The 14,344-nt window shown below is 49.2% G+C and overlaps 1 protein-coding gene across 2 annotated transcripts in view; it reads right to left on the bottom strand.

Annotated features, from left to right (window-relative positions):
• Positions 1 to 11,259: 11,259 nt before the first annotated feature.
• The window catches only part of RASSF3 (Ras association domain family member 3), a 122,414-nt gene continuing 119,329 nt past the window's right edge, over positions 11,260 to 14,344 (bottom strand). For both annotated transcript variants that reach the window (XM_058673787.1, XM_058673786.1), the window contains exon 5: positions 11,260 to 12,441. In XM_058673787.1, coding sequence (XP_058529770.1) covers positions 12,292 to 12,441 — 150 coding nt within the window. In that variant the 3' untranslated portion in view covers positions 11,260 to 12,291. The remainder of the gene's footprint in view (positions 12,442 to 14,344) is intronic.

Here is a 14,344-nt window from a genome sequence, read left to right as displayed (position 1 = left end):
ATGATCCCAGCAATTGAGGTGTTATCCAGAGATGAAAAAGGCCAGTGAAATGAACACCTCTGCTATGAGGGTGTTAAGAGAAATTCTAAAAATTATGTAACTACAATGTTGGGTATCACCTTTATTTTCCATTTTGATAACTTCATCAGTCAACTTCCACAACAATGAAAGTTGACCAGTTATTCCCAAATAAAAAGCAAGCAACTCTTACCAGGTACTGGGCTGTGATGTCATATTACTCAGTTTGATGGTGCCAGTTCTGGAAAGCAGGTAGTCAGTTAGCCAAAGTAGCTGCTGGCAGGCGCTCGGCCAGGTTGCTCTGCATTCGGCAGACGGGGTGGCAGGGCTATGGTGAAGCCGCTTCCAGACCACTTCATTTTTGGTACATTTCCTACCTAATCTTTGAATAAAGAAATCTGTTTGTAAACTACAAAATGCATTGTTTTCAGGATGCTTATGTACAGGGACACAAATGCAAGAGGCTGCCTTGTTTTCTTTGACATTGGTTGGGGTTTTCATTATTTTCCCTTTAAAGAAATTCAAGTCCATGCCTATCAGTGCCCTTCCTAAAACAGAACCCACAAGAAACCCATTAGGAGTGAACAGCGGCCTTAGTAACAAATTGAGATTTTTGCCTTATAGGATTTCCTGTGAAGCTTTCCTACACAAACTCAAAAAGGGGGAACAATCTTTAAGAGCATCTTTGAATTTTACAAACGGTGCTGCTGTCAACACCTTTTAATGGACAACTTTAAGGTTTTTGTATAAAATACTAATGCTAGTCATAGCAGCTGTGACTTCTATGAGACATGTTCTTGCATTGTTTTTTTTTTTTTTTTAATGTCCAAATTAATGCTTTCTTAAGAAGCTAAGCTGTTCCACAATCGTTACTAAGAGAAAAATTCTTTCAGGCTGACCCACCAGTTCCTGTGTCACTCTGTTCCTGGAGGTTACTCTGCCCTGGGCTCCATCTCATTTAGAAAGTGCCCTTCCAAGGACCCTGTTCACTGCTGCACTTTTCAATGAATTAAAATTAATTTCTGTTCTAGTGTCCTTTAATTTCTGAATCTGTCCTTTGTTTCAGTTCAGAACTAGTCATTATCACCTGATTCATTTATTCTTCCTTTGAAGTAAAACACCTGCTAATGGGCATGAGCCAACTCCATCTGGAAAGCTCCTATATATGCTTAGTCCCCGCTGATTAATAATCCTTGATAGAGACACCATATCGAAAATCCTTCCTGATAAACCGGTATGCATTTGCAGTTTGAAAGTCAGCCAAGAGTTTTCCTCAAAGAACAAAGTGAGTTCATTTCGCCCTCATAGAAACCTAGTTATATTATCATGTTACAGAGGTCAACAGGTTCCTTAAAGGGATACCTGTTAAAATTTAGGGTTGCATGCTATGTGTTCTCTGGTGTTAATGCACAAAAGGAGTCACAGAAATGAGTGAATGTGGCTGTTTCAATACAACTTTACAGAAACAAGGAAACTATACTTCGTCTACAAAATGACTAAGATAAGGCAATTGCTAGGTTGGATGTAGGCACAGTAGACAATCAGATGTCAGAAGACAACATGAGGTTGCCAGGGTACTAACATCACAACAGGTGGCTTAAGCATATCTCAACATCAGTTAATTACGAGTTTCTGGAATTGGATTTCACTCTTACAAACTGACCAGAAGACTCCTGGGTTAGGCTGTAGCTGTAACAGGCCCTCTGTTCACTCCTGAGTCCCACAGATGTACTGCAAACACACAGACCGATGCCTGCACACACCATGGATTTTGCTAAGGAAAGCACTGAGCCTAAGCAACCTGCTGTTTGATAGCAAGCGCTAAGCTTGCTCTTTGAGGAATGAGGCATTGTTTTATCCTAGAACAAAGCTGCTCACTGCAAACACAACTCTTGAAAAATGGCCTGTATAAAGAACGGTCATGACCAGCCTCCTGTTCTGGGCCGACCCAGCAATAACCTGCAGGGAGGGGTGGCCCATAATGGACAGCCCCTCCCTACTGTCAGCTCTTAAGAGCAAGGGATCATCTGGCTGAGATTGTTCCCCTTCCCGTCAACAGAGACACTGTAGAAAGCTCAACCAGGCCTAAATCAGCAGTTGTACACCCAGATGCTTCCATCAGGGGCCTAAGGCCAGGAACCACATGAGGCTAAGAAGATGGGTGCTGGCCAAGAGGTCACGACAGAAGATACCAAGCCTTTAGAGCGATAAAGGATAACCAGGTGAGACATCAAGTCAGACCTCACTTTAGAGAGCTATCTGCTGTGTGACCTTTGTCCAAGTAGTAGGGAAAAGAGGAAGGCAGAACCACTAAGCAAATGTGGGAAAACAAGATGGCCCAGGGTACCCAGAAAGTCACTGAATCGTTAGAAAATGCAGTTGTGCCATAGAGGCATCAGCACAGAAGAACGTTCATTGATAGATGCATACGGAGGGTACCCAAGACTACCAGGCCCACCTTACCTCACTCCACCTGGTCCCTCTGAGACTGTCCTGCCTGGTGGAACCACATCCCCACTTCTCCGCCTTTCTCTGCCAGCAGTGGACTTGAGGGCTGACCGGATGTACACACTAAAGGGTATGGAGGCAAAAAGCCAGCCCTGAGGATCTATAGCACTGTACCAAGACCCTCACTGACGGCTGAGGAAGCCCCACCAAGGTAGAGTAGGTGCTGGGTGTGGGGAGTAGCCCGCGCCGAAGTGTGCCATGTTGGCCACTGTAAACCCTAGTCTGAGAGGACTTCACGACCACCTGCTGTGACACCCGAGAGCCTTCTGTGTATCTTGCGTATGCAGCTGACAGTCTTAACGGATAACAGGGATACAGGTAGCTATATTATAGTTTGCAACAAAACTGGCTCCACAGACAGTTTCTTTCCCTCAGATTAATTTGCTCAAGTATACAATAAAAAAGATTTCATGGGCCCGGCGGTGTGGGCTAGCAGCTAAAGTCCTAGCCTTGAACGCCCCGGGATCCCATATGGGTGCCGGTTCTAATCCCAGCAGCTCACTTCCCATCCAGCTCCCTGCTTGTGGCCTGGGAAAGCAGTCGAGGACAGCCCAATGCATTGGGACACTGTACCCGCATGGGAGACCTGGAAGAGGTTCTTGGTTCCCGGCATCGGATCGGCACAGCACCGGCCGTTGCGGCTCACTTGGTGAGTGAAACATTGGACGGAAGATCTTCTTCTCTGTCTCTCCTCCTCTCTGTATATCTGACTTTGTAATAAAATAAATAAATCTTTTTAAAAAAATGATTTCGAAGAGCTAGCTTCAGACTCACCTTTAAGATAACTCCACTGTCGATGACACAGGAAGTATCTAACATTCCCTTCTCCCCTCGTTGTCCATGTGACTACCTACTGTGCCTTCCTGCTTGGTCATAAATGGAAATTGCTCAATTCCTGCTGGATAAAGCTGAAATCTGGCCAGGAATTACATGCAGGTCTCCCACAGGAGCTCAAGTACTCAGGCTAGTTTCTATCTTTGCAGGCACAAAATAGCAAGGAGCTGAATCAGAAGTGTCATCGCTGGGAATCAAGCCAATGCTCGTATGAGATGCTGTAGTCCAAGGCAGCTTGGCCTGCTATGTCACAGCGCAGACCTCTCCATCAGTGTTCTGAAGTACCCATGTATAAACAGACACTGGTTCTCAGCCTTCACTACAAAAACCAAGTAGAAGCTTCCCCGTTGGGATGGCTGCTAAAACGGCCTCTGCACATGTCGGAAAACATTTCAATAGGCTTTCCCTCGGCCAGCAGGCTTCCATCACAAACCCACGCCTCCTGTCCTGTGGGTTCTGGGACTCCCAAAAGGGGATGCAGAGAGCAGCAGCTGCAGCTGTCCTGCCGCTGGCTGGGCTTCTGAGGCACCTGTCGTCCAAACGGAGATCAGTCGACTCCCTCGCCTCCACCCGGCACTGGGAGAGGAGCGGAGAGGCACAGTTGATTCTATTTCTGGAATAGCTCTGTGCACTTTTCTCTCCAGCCCTCTGGCCTCCCAGCATCTCCCAGGCTTAGTAAGCATCAACTTTGAAGCCTAAGACCAGTACACTTAGGATTGTTTCTCGCAGTCTACACTTGATCTTAGCCAAAAAGCCGAGAAGTGATTTTTTTTCTTGCAGTTTCAAGTGAAGACTATTAAATTCTCTGTCATGTGGTCAGCTCTGGGCGATACTCCTGTATGCCCCCCTAAAAGGCCCGCAGTGCCACGGCTGGTCCTCTGCACAGCAGGGAAGAACCAAAACTGTCCCCACAGCATCCTGGTACCCCTCCATCCCTTCCTCTGTCATGCCACAGAAAGCCCAGTTTTAGAGTTCAGCCAGAGGTGCCAACATCCCCCATCAAAGCACCTGCTGAAGTCCTGCCTGCTGTGCTTCCAATCCAGTGCCCCATTAGTGCTTCTGGGACAGCAGCAGCAGTTGAACAAAGTGCTTGGGCCTCTGCACTCATGGAGTTTCGGGTTCTTGGTTTGGGCTTGGCCAACCCTAGCCATTTTGTCTATATGGAGAATGAACCAGTGATGGAATATCTGTCTCCTCTCTCTTGATGTCATTCTTCCTTTCGATTACATTTTTTTTTAAAGTCCAGCCAGAAAAGGACACACACTGCGAGAGGACAGGCACGAAGCTGAAGCTCGGGGCATGTCTGGAATGAAGTCCATTGCTGTCTCAAAGCTTCCCAAGCAGCTGTTTCCAGACAATGAAATGCTGAGCACCACACACTCTGGACCCTGGACCTCGGAGAGATGCAAAGAAATAGCAAAGAGGAGTACTTCCGGCAGGAAACAAAGGCTGGGCCCCCTGCGGCAGCCACAGCCAGCCTCCTTCACACCCCAATGGCATCACTCTCCACCTGAACTTGCCATTCCTGCTCCCGGCTGCCCTGCCGAGCCTTTTGGCTCTGACTTGACAGGGAAGAGAGAGACCACATGTTAGACTTCCAAGGAACACAAGAAAAGCACTGACTGTCTGGTCCACCAACCGCCCTGGCAGCTTGAGCCCTTTGTTGTTAACTCCATTTCCTTCCCTAAGTATGATATATAAACATATGTGTGTGTGTGTGTGTGTGTATATATATAAAACACAAGAACACACACACTGTATACACTGCATTTAAAGCAAAAAGCTTTTCTTGGGAAAAACTGTCTATCTTGGAAGTTGAAACCTAGGATGCTTCTACATATTAGTGTTAACATGATAGGTAGTGAGAAAACTGGCCATGCTGCTGTAGAAACAAAGTTAGAAAATAATACCACCTCACTCCATGCGAGGGTTGTGGTGTGCACAACATGTTCACACTCACCACCCTGTCAGGTCCCCACACAGCCTGCAGCGATGAGCAAACAATACCCTCTCCATTTCCCGGGGGAAATGCGACTCAGACCCAGAGCAATGGCCACAGTAAATGTTAACTTCACGCTGGCCAAAGGTGAACTCAACCTGGGGAGAACTACTTAACATTTTCATTATAGAGGAAAAACAATAGCTAGTATGACCCTGAGCAAGACACACTGTCCAGAAAACACCCCTCCAAACCCCAACCGACCCCCTCTGCAGGGAACACTGCTGCGAGCTTGGAACTCCACTCAGCCACGCATCCCCCGCATGGCATCTGTAAGCAGCCCCCCAGGAGCCGCCTCTGACCTCCAGATTCCACGTTCTCATCGTCCCCTCCATTCGGTCTCCATGTCACTGAACAGCTTCCACGGCACCCGCACGCTGGGTCCTCTGATGTTCTCTGTCACCATCACCTATATGACAGTCCCCAACACTGTGACATGGCTTGTGAATATCATTGAGTGGATAAAATTAAGACTTGGTATACATATTTCTCTTCATGCAGAGGGAAGAAAAAATGTAATGAAAGTTTTTTTTTTCCCCCACAATTTTTTTTTTTTTTACAACAAAGAAGGCTGTAACAATAGTATAGAACACAAGGATATTGAACAAGGTAGTCACTCCTCAAATGTGGTTTCAATTGGTCCTAAGCTGTTAAACAAACTGAAAAGGAAGGCCACAGAAGAGCAAGGTGGCGAGAGATTCCTTTGAGATCACAATCTAAAGATCCGTCATCTTGAAATGAAAACAGGGCCCAGGATGATGGCTCAGTGGCTAACTCCTCACCTTGCATGCACCAGGATCCCATACAGACGCTGGTTCATGTCCCAGATGCTCCACTTCCCATCCAGCTCCCTACTTGTGGCCTGGGAGGGCAGTAGAGGACGGCCCAAAGCCTTGGGACCCTGCACCCATGTGAGCCAAAAGAAGTTTCTGCTCTAGGAGCCATTTGAGGAGTGAACCAGCAGATGAGAGAGCTTTGTCTCTCCTCTCTGTAAAATGTGATCTGCCTTTCCAATAAAAATAAATAAATCTTTACAAACAGCTGCTGGAATATAGCCTCCTGCCTGCTGTAACAGTAATACTCTAAGTCTTACCAGAATGTTGAACGTTGCTGCTCCGTAATGCCTAGAATTTTAGTACATTTTACCGTGCCTGTACAAAGTACAGCCCCAGCCAGGAGATGCCCAGGTCTGCTCTATAGATACAAGGAACATGTGGGGCTCCTTGAGTCTCACTTGCCCACGACGGTGAGTCTGCTGAGGAACAGTGCTCCTGCCCTACAGACACACACACACACGCCTACATTACAAACAAGGCACATGATATCCAGGATTCTTCCCAAAGATTTAAGAAACCACAGTAATGAAAATAACTCCTGAGGTCGGCATTTGTGGTACAGCTTGTTAAGCTGCCACCTGCAACACCCCGTACCACATATGAGCAGAGATTTGCATCCCGGATGCTCCACTTCCATTCTAGCTTCCTGCTCATGAGGCTGGAAAGGCAGCAGAGGATGGCCCAAGGGCTTGGACCCCTGCTACCCATATGAGAGCTCCAGACTGGGTTCTAGGCTCCTGGCTTTGACCTGGCCCAGCCCTGCCTGTTGTGGTCATTTGGGGAGTGAAACCAGCAAATGAAAGCTCACTCTCATATACACATTTATATTCTTTCTGTTGTTCTGCCTTTCAAATTAGCACATCTTAGAAAAATTAAAATAGCTCCCCTCTCAAAGTTAAATTTCAACTTTCGAATTTTAGAGTCTGAATTTAGCAGTCCTGATGTTTGGCTGTGTATAAACATTTAAAAGTTCCTGGCCTGCTGCAGCACAGCACATTAAGCAGGTGCCCATGACGCCAGTATCCCATATGGGCTCTGGTTCACGTCCCCACTGCTCCTTCTGACCCAGATCCCTGCTGGGAAAGCAGCCGAAACTGGCCCATGTGTTTGGGTCCCTGCCACCCACGTGGGAGACCTGGAAGAAGCTCCAGGCTTTGGTCTGCCTCAACTCTGGCTGTTCTGGAGAGCTCGTGGGAGTAAACCAAAGAATGCCAAGACCCCTTCCTCAAAGAAAAGAAAAAAGAGGTTCCATTACTCACCTGAAAACAAGAAGAGAGCAACCTGTGGAATCGGACTGCTGCCAGAGATAGGAGGCATCAAGGACTTTGGGAGACTATGATTCCGATCCAAGGGATCTGTGCCCTCCACTTCCTACCATTAATGGGGAACAGTTTGCCAAATCAATAAAGCCAAAAGCAAAACAAGCAAACAGATCCAAACCCATCCAGCCCCCATCCCCACTCCACAGCCTTCAGACACCTACCTCCCAACCCTCTGCATGGAGCCCGGGGCTCTTCAGAGGCTGAACACCTCACTGCTTTGGAGACAGTCCTTGGCTAGGAGGTGTCACTCAAGTTTGCACCCGTATCAGGTGCTCCCTGTGAATTCTGCTGGTTCCAGGGACCATGTCCCCCACTGCAGTGATGACCTGGGGACCAGTCGGCTGCTGTCTTGTCAGTTTCTCCTGAGCAGCAGAACCTTCTCATGAATGGACAGGTTGTATCTCATCACCTGGAACTCGGCAATCATGCAGATGGGACACCCCCACCAAGGCCAGAGAGCAGCCACTATGGCCTAGCAAGGCCCCACTGTACCAGCAGAGCCCCCACCCACACCGGCTCTGGTCACAGGCAGTTCAGTGGGAACCTGGGCAAAGCTGATAGCCGGCCACAGAGGGCAGTTCCCTGCACTGCCGCTCACTCGGACACATGGCCGATCATCAACATGCCCATCCCCTCATCCGTAAAATGGGACCTGAGCAGCGTGTGCCTCTTCTGTGAAGGAACGGGTTAATCCAGACTCCAGTTTATGCCTGGCATATGGCAGGCACTTTACTGCTGGTGGCCATTACAGTACAGAATTCCCTCCCTTCTTCCAAGACAACAAAAACAACTCCTTCGGATCATTTTACAGCATCTGGCTGAGGGAAAACCAACGCGGGCTCTGACTTTACTTCTCCTACTTTCCTTCCCAACACAAATCATTTCTGGGATCCCAAAATGTATGGGACTCCTGGCAGTGAGCAGTGGGCTCTGCAACAGACACCAGCTCCCCCAACCCCTCCGACTCCATCCTGACCTGCTCCGCCTGGGGCAGTGTCTGTTCCCACAGACTGGGCTCCGTCCCCAAGGCAGCTGTTTTCTCACACGCCCTTCTGAAGCCACAGGTACACCCCTCTTACGCTTCTGACCAAGCAGCACTAAACCAGCGATCCCAGCCACTGCAGCAGCTCACAGGACTAGGGAAAACATGTCCTCAAAGTTCATCATGAAGGATCCAAGTTGGAGAGAATCAAGTGGGGGGGGCCAGGGTGTGGTTGCACCACACTCCCAGGAACAGCCCTCTGCAAGCACTCAAAACCCTGCCCTTTGTGGTTCTTTTGGGGTGTCCTCAATGTGTAAGCATAACTAAGGCATGGACAGAAATGCAAATGGATTGGGTGGTGGGAATTGGGCAGAAACCCCAGGAGGGCTGTCCATCCAGACTCTTCAGGGCCTCTCTGGGCAGCTTCCCTTCCTCCCGGGCAAGGGGCAGGACCTCTCTTGAAATGGGACTTTTACAATCTATTACCAAACACAATTTTTTTTAACAGCCATCTCCAAGATAGGAAAGGGCAAGGGAAAATCCCTAATTCTTGGCCTGCCTTAGAGAGGAAAATCATGAGCAAAGAACTACGGACAAAAGCCAAACTATGTCATAACAGCAAAATAACACTTTTGCAATATAAAACTATTCAACCAACAGTTACCAATCGGTGACAAACAGAAGCCTGGGGCAGGAAGCAAACATCCTTTAAGGGATGAAATTCATTAAAACTCTCTCCCAATCTCATCTCACCCTAATATCCTCCTTCTCATCCCAGCCTGGTACCTTGAAGAATAACCCAGACTGACGTTCCAAATGCCTCCAGATACTTAAGAAAAATGAAGAATCTAGTGCCACCATTCCCTACCTGAACATTTTTGGTTTTTTGTAGCCGGTATGTCGTATGTAATGAATGGCTCACCCACCCTGCCTGGCACCAAGCAGGTTCCTCCCTCACTGCCCCTCCCTCCAGGGGACAGTGCTGTGGTAAAGACACCCCCCCCCCCCACACACACACAGCTGGGATATACAGATGTGCAAAATCAGGACCAGGGTGGTTCCCCTAACACTCTCCACACGTCTATCGCAATGGCAGGAGTCAGGAACAGGAACAGGGGTCGAGGGAGGGGATTTCTACACAACAGATGAGAGCCTGTTCTGGCAGCAGTTGGCAGGGTGTCCTGTTTAGGTCCTATGCTTAACACCTTGTGGAATACATGTGTATTTCACAGTGAAAATCACAGGTTCAAAGAACACAGGAATGTGCTATATGGGCTCAGCTGCTTTACTCCTCAGAGAACAGGCAAAGCACAACAGGACATCTCGTGGAAGTTGCCCCATCAGACACTGCCCCGCGCCACACACTGCCCCGCGCCAGACACTGCCCCGCGCCAGACACTGCCCCGCGTCAGACACTGCCCCGCGCCAGACACTGCCCCGCGCCAGACACTGCCCCGCGTCAGACACTGCCCCGCGTCAGACACTGTCCTGCGTCAGACAAAGCCCGCTCCCCCCACGCCGGGACATTCTCAATAAAGACACAAAAACAAGAGTTCACTAACAACTTCAGTTTTTAATAATGGAAATAATTTTGCCATTCCAGAAACAATTCTAGGGGAGAAACATCTTCCCTATAAAAATAACTCATCAAAATTATAAATATTATACTTTTCTTAACTTCTGTAATTTCAAGGCTGTCCTGCAACACCACCCCTGCATGTCACCTCCTTCCTGTACCATCACACACTGAATGCTCACGATGATGCGCACGGGGACTTGGAATGAGTCAGTGGCCCGAGGGGCCTTTTTCTTGGACACATTAAACATGTTAGCTGCAGCAGTTACCAGTGTTTGGGAGAAAACAGGAGTCTTCAAGAACCAAGAACTGGCAGAATTCCAAAACAGTTACGTCTTCCAAATTGCAACTTGTAGTGCACGTGACAGTGAGCGAGGTTCCAGATAAATAGATTGAGGATGCCTATTTTAGACAAATCTATAGTTCAAGTAAAAAAAAAATTCACAGATGCCCATCAGCTACTATCTTAGGTTCTAACAGTGTCTTAATCTGAGAAACAAATGCTTCACAAAATATAAGTTTCCTCGGCTGAGTAATTAGAACACCAGGTGGCTGATAACAGTATACTCAAGCCCCAGCCACAGGCTGAACAGTAAAACCAGTATTTGAAAAAAAAAAATCACAAAGGCAGTCCCTGAACAACAAAGGTAAAGTGTTGGATGACAACATCACTAAAACCCATCAATGCACTAAGAAACTTACATGCAAAATTAAACAAGATGTGCCATACATATTTAATCGCTAGTTCCTGAAAAGCTTAGGCGAATAATGATTGTCTCAAGAACTCAGGTGCCACAGCAGAACCAACACGGAAGCTGCCTCCAGCAACACAGGGATTCTCGGAAAAGCCAGGAGACAGAAATACAAGGCACAGCTCACTGAAGAGGCAAAGAACTGAAGCACCTTGGAATTTCAATAGGAATCCATTAGGTGTCACCAAAGTGTTAACAATTCCTTGGGAATTTATAAAACAAACTCTAGACTAAAAATACACCGATATGGCCCCTCTGAAACCACACCCCCTTCTCCCTTTTGCTGTGTACAAAGGGGTCGTGTTGCCCGTTTTAGGGAAGGTTCCATTGCACAAGCACCTCTTTGGTTGCAGAGAACATGTGCTTCTGCTAAACTACTGCCAGAATGGCCACCCGCGGGGTGGTCACGGGGGATGTGGGGGGGACTTTGGCTGCTCCCAGGACCAAGTCGCGTAGAACAGAGGGGCTGGGGAGGCACTGGGTCTTCAACCAACCAGGAGAAGATGGGAGGAGAGCGGGGCAGGGAGCAGGGCAGAAGGTGAGGAAAGAGAAAAGGGTAGAAGGGGAAGAGGGACGAGTGGGATACGGAAGAGGAAAGGGAGCGACTGTCACCCAAGATTGCGAGGGCTCTCTGCTCCTAGCTGACGACCAGAGAAAAGCAGACCACCTTTGGAGGGAACCAGGAGCTGCTGAAGAGCAGTGACCTGGCCGGGCAAGGCCTGCCCCCGGTCAGCTACACAGCTCCCCGGTCTCCTGTGGCTCGTTCCCACGTCTTTGGCTCTGTTCCCACATTTTGCCCATGGAAGCAATTGAGCAGTCCTAAAATGGGCTGACCATGTCACCCCTGAATGCCTTCAAACCAATACACTTTTCTTCCCAGCCCCACCCAGCCTGCCTCCCAGCGCTGCTGGGCCCTCCAGGGCTCATCCTCTACACATACCTTCTTCCAAACTTGCTCTTGACTCTCTGTCCAAATCCTTCACAGGAGGCCTCGGCGGGCCTGGACTCCTGTGCCTTTCGAGTCCCTGGGATGGATTTCCTCTGGACATTTACAAGACTAGACACAGACAGGTAGTTTCAACGGAGAACAAGTATTCCGAGAGATTCCTCGTTAAGCTTTTTTTTTAAAGAGTCATCTGCGCATCCTCAAGCTTAACATCATCATCACAGAATTAAAATAACCTACCAGAAAATAAACACAAAAACCCAGAGTTCATGCTTCCAAGCATTCTAGATGTTTCTGCCAAGGCTGCTTGCGGGGGGACCCCCAGCTCGCTGTCACCAAACAAGCCAGCAGAGCCCCACTAGACGCAGTGGCTGAAGGTGCAGGAGGCCGCGTGACCAGGATCTGCAGAGAAAAGGGGGACGACCCGAGCATCACAGGGCAAGCAGGCAGCCCTCTGCGAAGCGAGGCACTTGAGTGCGTGGGTCCCACCGCGCCCTCCTGGCAGGCAGCTGGTCGCTTTAGCCTGGCTTGCAGCTCTCGCCCAGGGCCTCTTCCAGCCGGTGTCTGTAGGCAGAGTAGCGCCGCCTCAGGCTCTGCAGCTGCTCGTCCTCTTCCTTGTCCAGCATGCGCAAGAAATTCTGCAGTTCCGGAAGGCTGAAGGCTTCCCACTGCGAGAGAACAGAGGTGATACCCAAGCTCGGGACAGCCCTTGTGGCGCAGGGCAGCAGACTGCCACCTGCGATAAATGGGGCACTCACAGGAGTCCCGGCTGCTCCACTTCCAACCCAGCTCTTAGCTAGTGCACCAGGGAAAAGCAACAGAAGATACCCCAGGAGCTTGAACCCTGGGTGCCCACATGGGAGACCCACATGAAACTCCCGGCTTCCACCTAACCCAGCCTAGGTCACTGCCTCTCTCTGTAATTCTGACATTCTACTCACTCAATCGTTACAAAGGAAAAAAAAAATCAAGTAAGCTAGTCCTGCAGAGAGCCATCGATGCCCTGCCAGCTGCGCCAGCCCAGCCAAGCCCAGCCCTCGGAGTGAGGTCTCAGCAACTTGTGTCAGGTCACTGTAGTTCCTGCTCTCCTCCTGCAATCCTCTGCAAAAGCACTCTCACTGAGGCCCAGGACCCACAGCCATATCCATAGGCTCAATGGATTCTTGTACTCCACTTCCCGGACACTCAGAGGCAGCACAAACAACTCACACCCCCTCCACCTTCACTGGCAGTTCTAGCCCCTGCCTTCTCTGAGGCCTTCCCGTGCCACACACCCCTCCACTTCCCTATCAGCCCTGTGGGTCTTGCTGCCTCCCGCCCGCCTGCTCTCCTCAACTGCTTCCCCCACTGCCAGCTACCTCCCGCCCCTGGCACCGCCGGCACCCCAGGGCAGCCTCCGCACTCCACCCTTACACTCCTCACTCTTTCCTTAGCAGGCTGGTGAAATACCCCCTAAAATGAAAATGACTCTGAGCCACTGTGGTACAATGCAAGCATTCTGTAACAGAACGCAAATATGAGCCTGCTTGCCCTGTTTCCCTTCAGCTTCGTGCCAATGTACCCAAGAAAGTAGAAGATGGCTCAAGTGCCTGGTCCCCTGCCACCCACTTTGGAAACCCAGATGGAGGCTAGGCCCTTGACTTTGGCCTGACTGCAGCCAGCTGGGGAGTGAATCAGAATCGAGGACTTTCTCTTTCCTTCAGCAAATGCAAAATACGTTTTAAAAAAGTACGTTGAACAGTGGACACTTAGCGTAAAGGTTAAGACATCAGTATCTCTTATTAGAAGATACGGCTTTGATTCCCAGCTCTGACCTGACTCCAGCTTCCTGCATTGCAGACACTGGGAAGAAGCAGCAATGGCACAAGGAGCTGGGTCCCTCCCAACCCAACTTCCTGGATTAGCAGGAAGCTGGAAGTAGGAGTGGAGCTGGGACTCAAACCTGCGTACTCTGCTATGGGCCACAGGCATCTCACATGTTAGCTTCACTGTTGCAAACACCTGTCCTTGAATTTAGAAAATAGACACAGGCTAAGAGCCTAGCACCCTGCTTCCTATTCCAGACAGGAGACAAGGGACCCAGGAGCTTCCACAGCATCCTCTCATGTCACTCTTGGCACTTTTGGAAGACAAGCCAAAGAGCTTTCATTCTTCAGCTGAACTGGCCTAAGGACAATCTTCCTGGAGAGAGAAGGCAAACGATGCACTCAGAAGGGTAATTTATTAATGATTTGATTGGAAAGAGTGCGGAGAAGATTCTACAAAGCTAAATGTCTTTCACAGTAAGGAGATCAGATTTCCCACTTTTCCCTTGGGAGAGAATCTGGCCTGCGGACTTCTGTTGAGCAGCCAACACCCAGCATGTCAACTTTCAAAGCTCAGCTGGCAGAGTCACAGGCAGGCAGGAAGGGAGGCAAAGGACTCTCCAGATGGCAATTCAAAACCTCTGCTTCCTGCCACCTCTGCAAATTACAGACCACTTCATCGCAAGAGAATCAGACAGTAGTCTAACTTGGGACCTACTTCCTACCATTCCAAATTCCTGTCTAGTCTGTCCCTCTCTTCCCCTGT

Source organism: Ochotona princeps, chromosome 15, assembly GCF_030435755.1.
Source record: "Ochotona princeps isolate mOchPri1 chromosome 15, mOchPri1.hap1, whole genome shotgun sequence".
Classification (NCBI taxonomy): Eukaryota; Metazoa; Chordata; class Mammalia; order Lagomorpha; family Ochotonidae; genus Ochotona; species Ochotona princeps.
The sequence above is the reverse complement of the archived record's forward strand: the minus strand, read 5'-3'. Positions and strand labels throughout refer to the sequence as shown.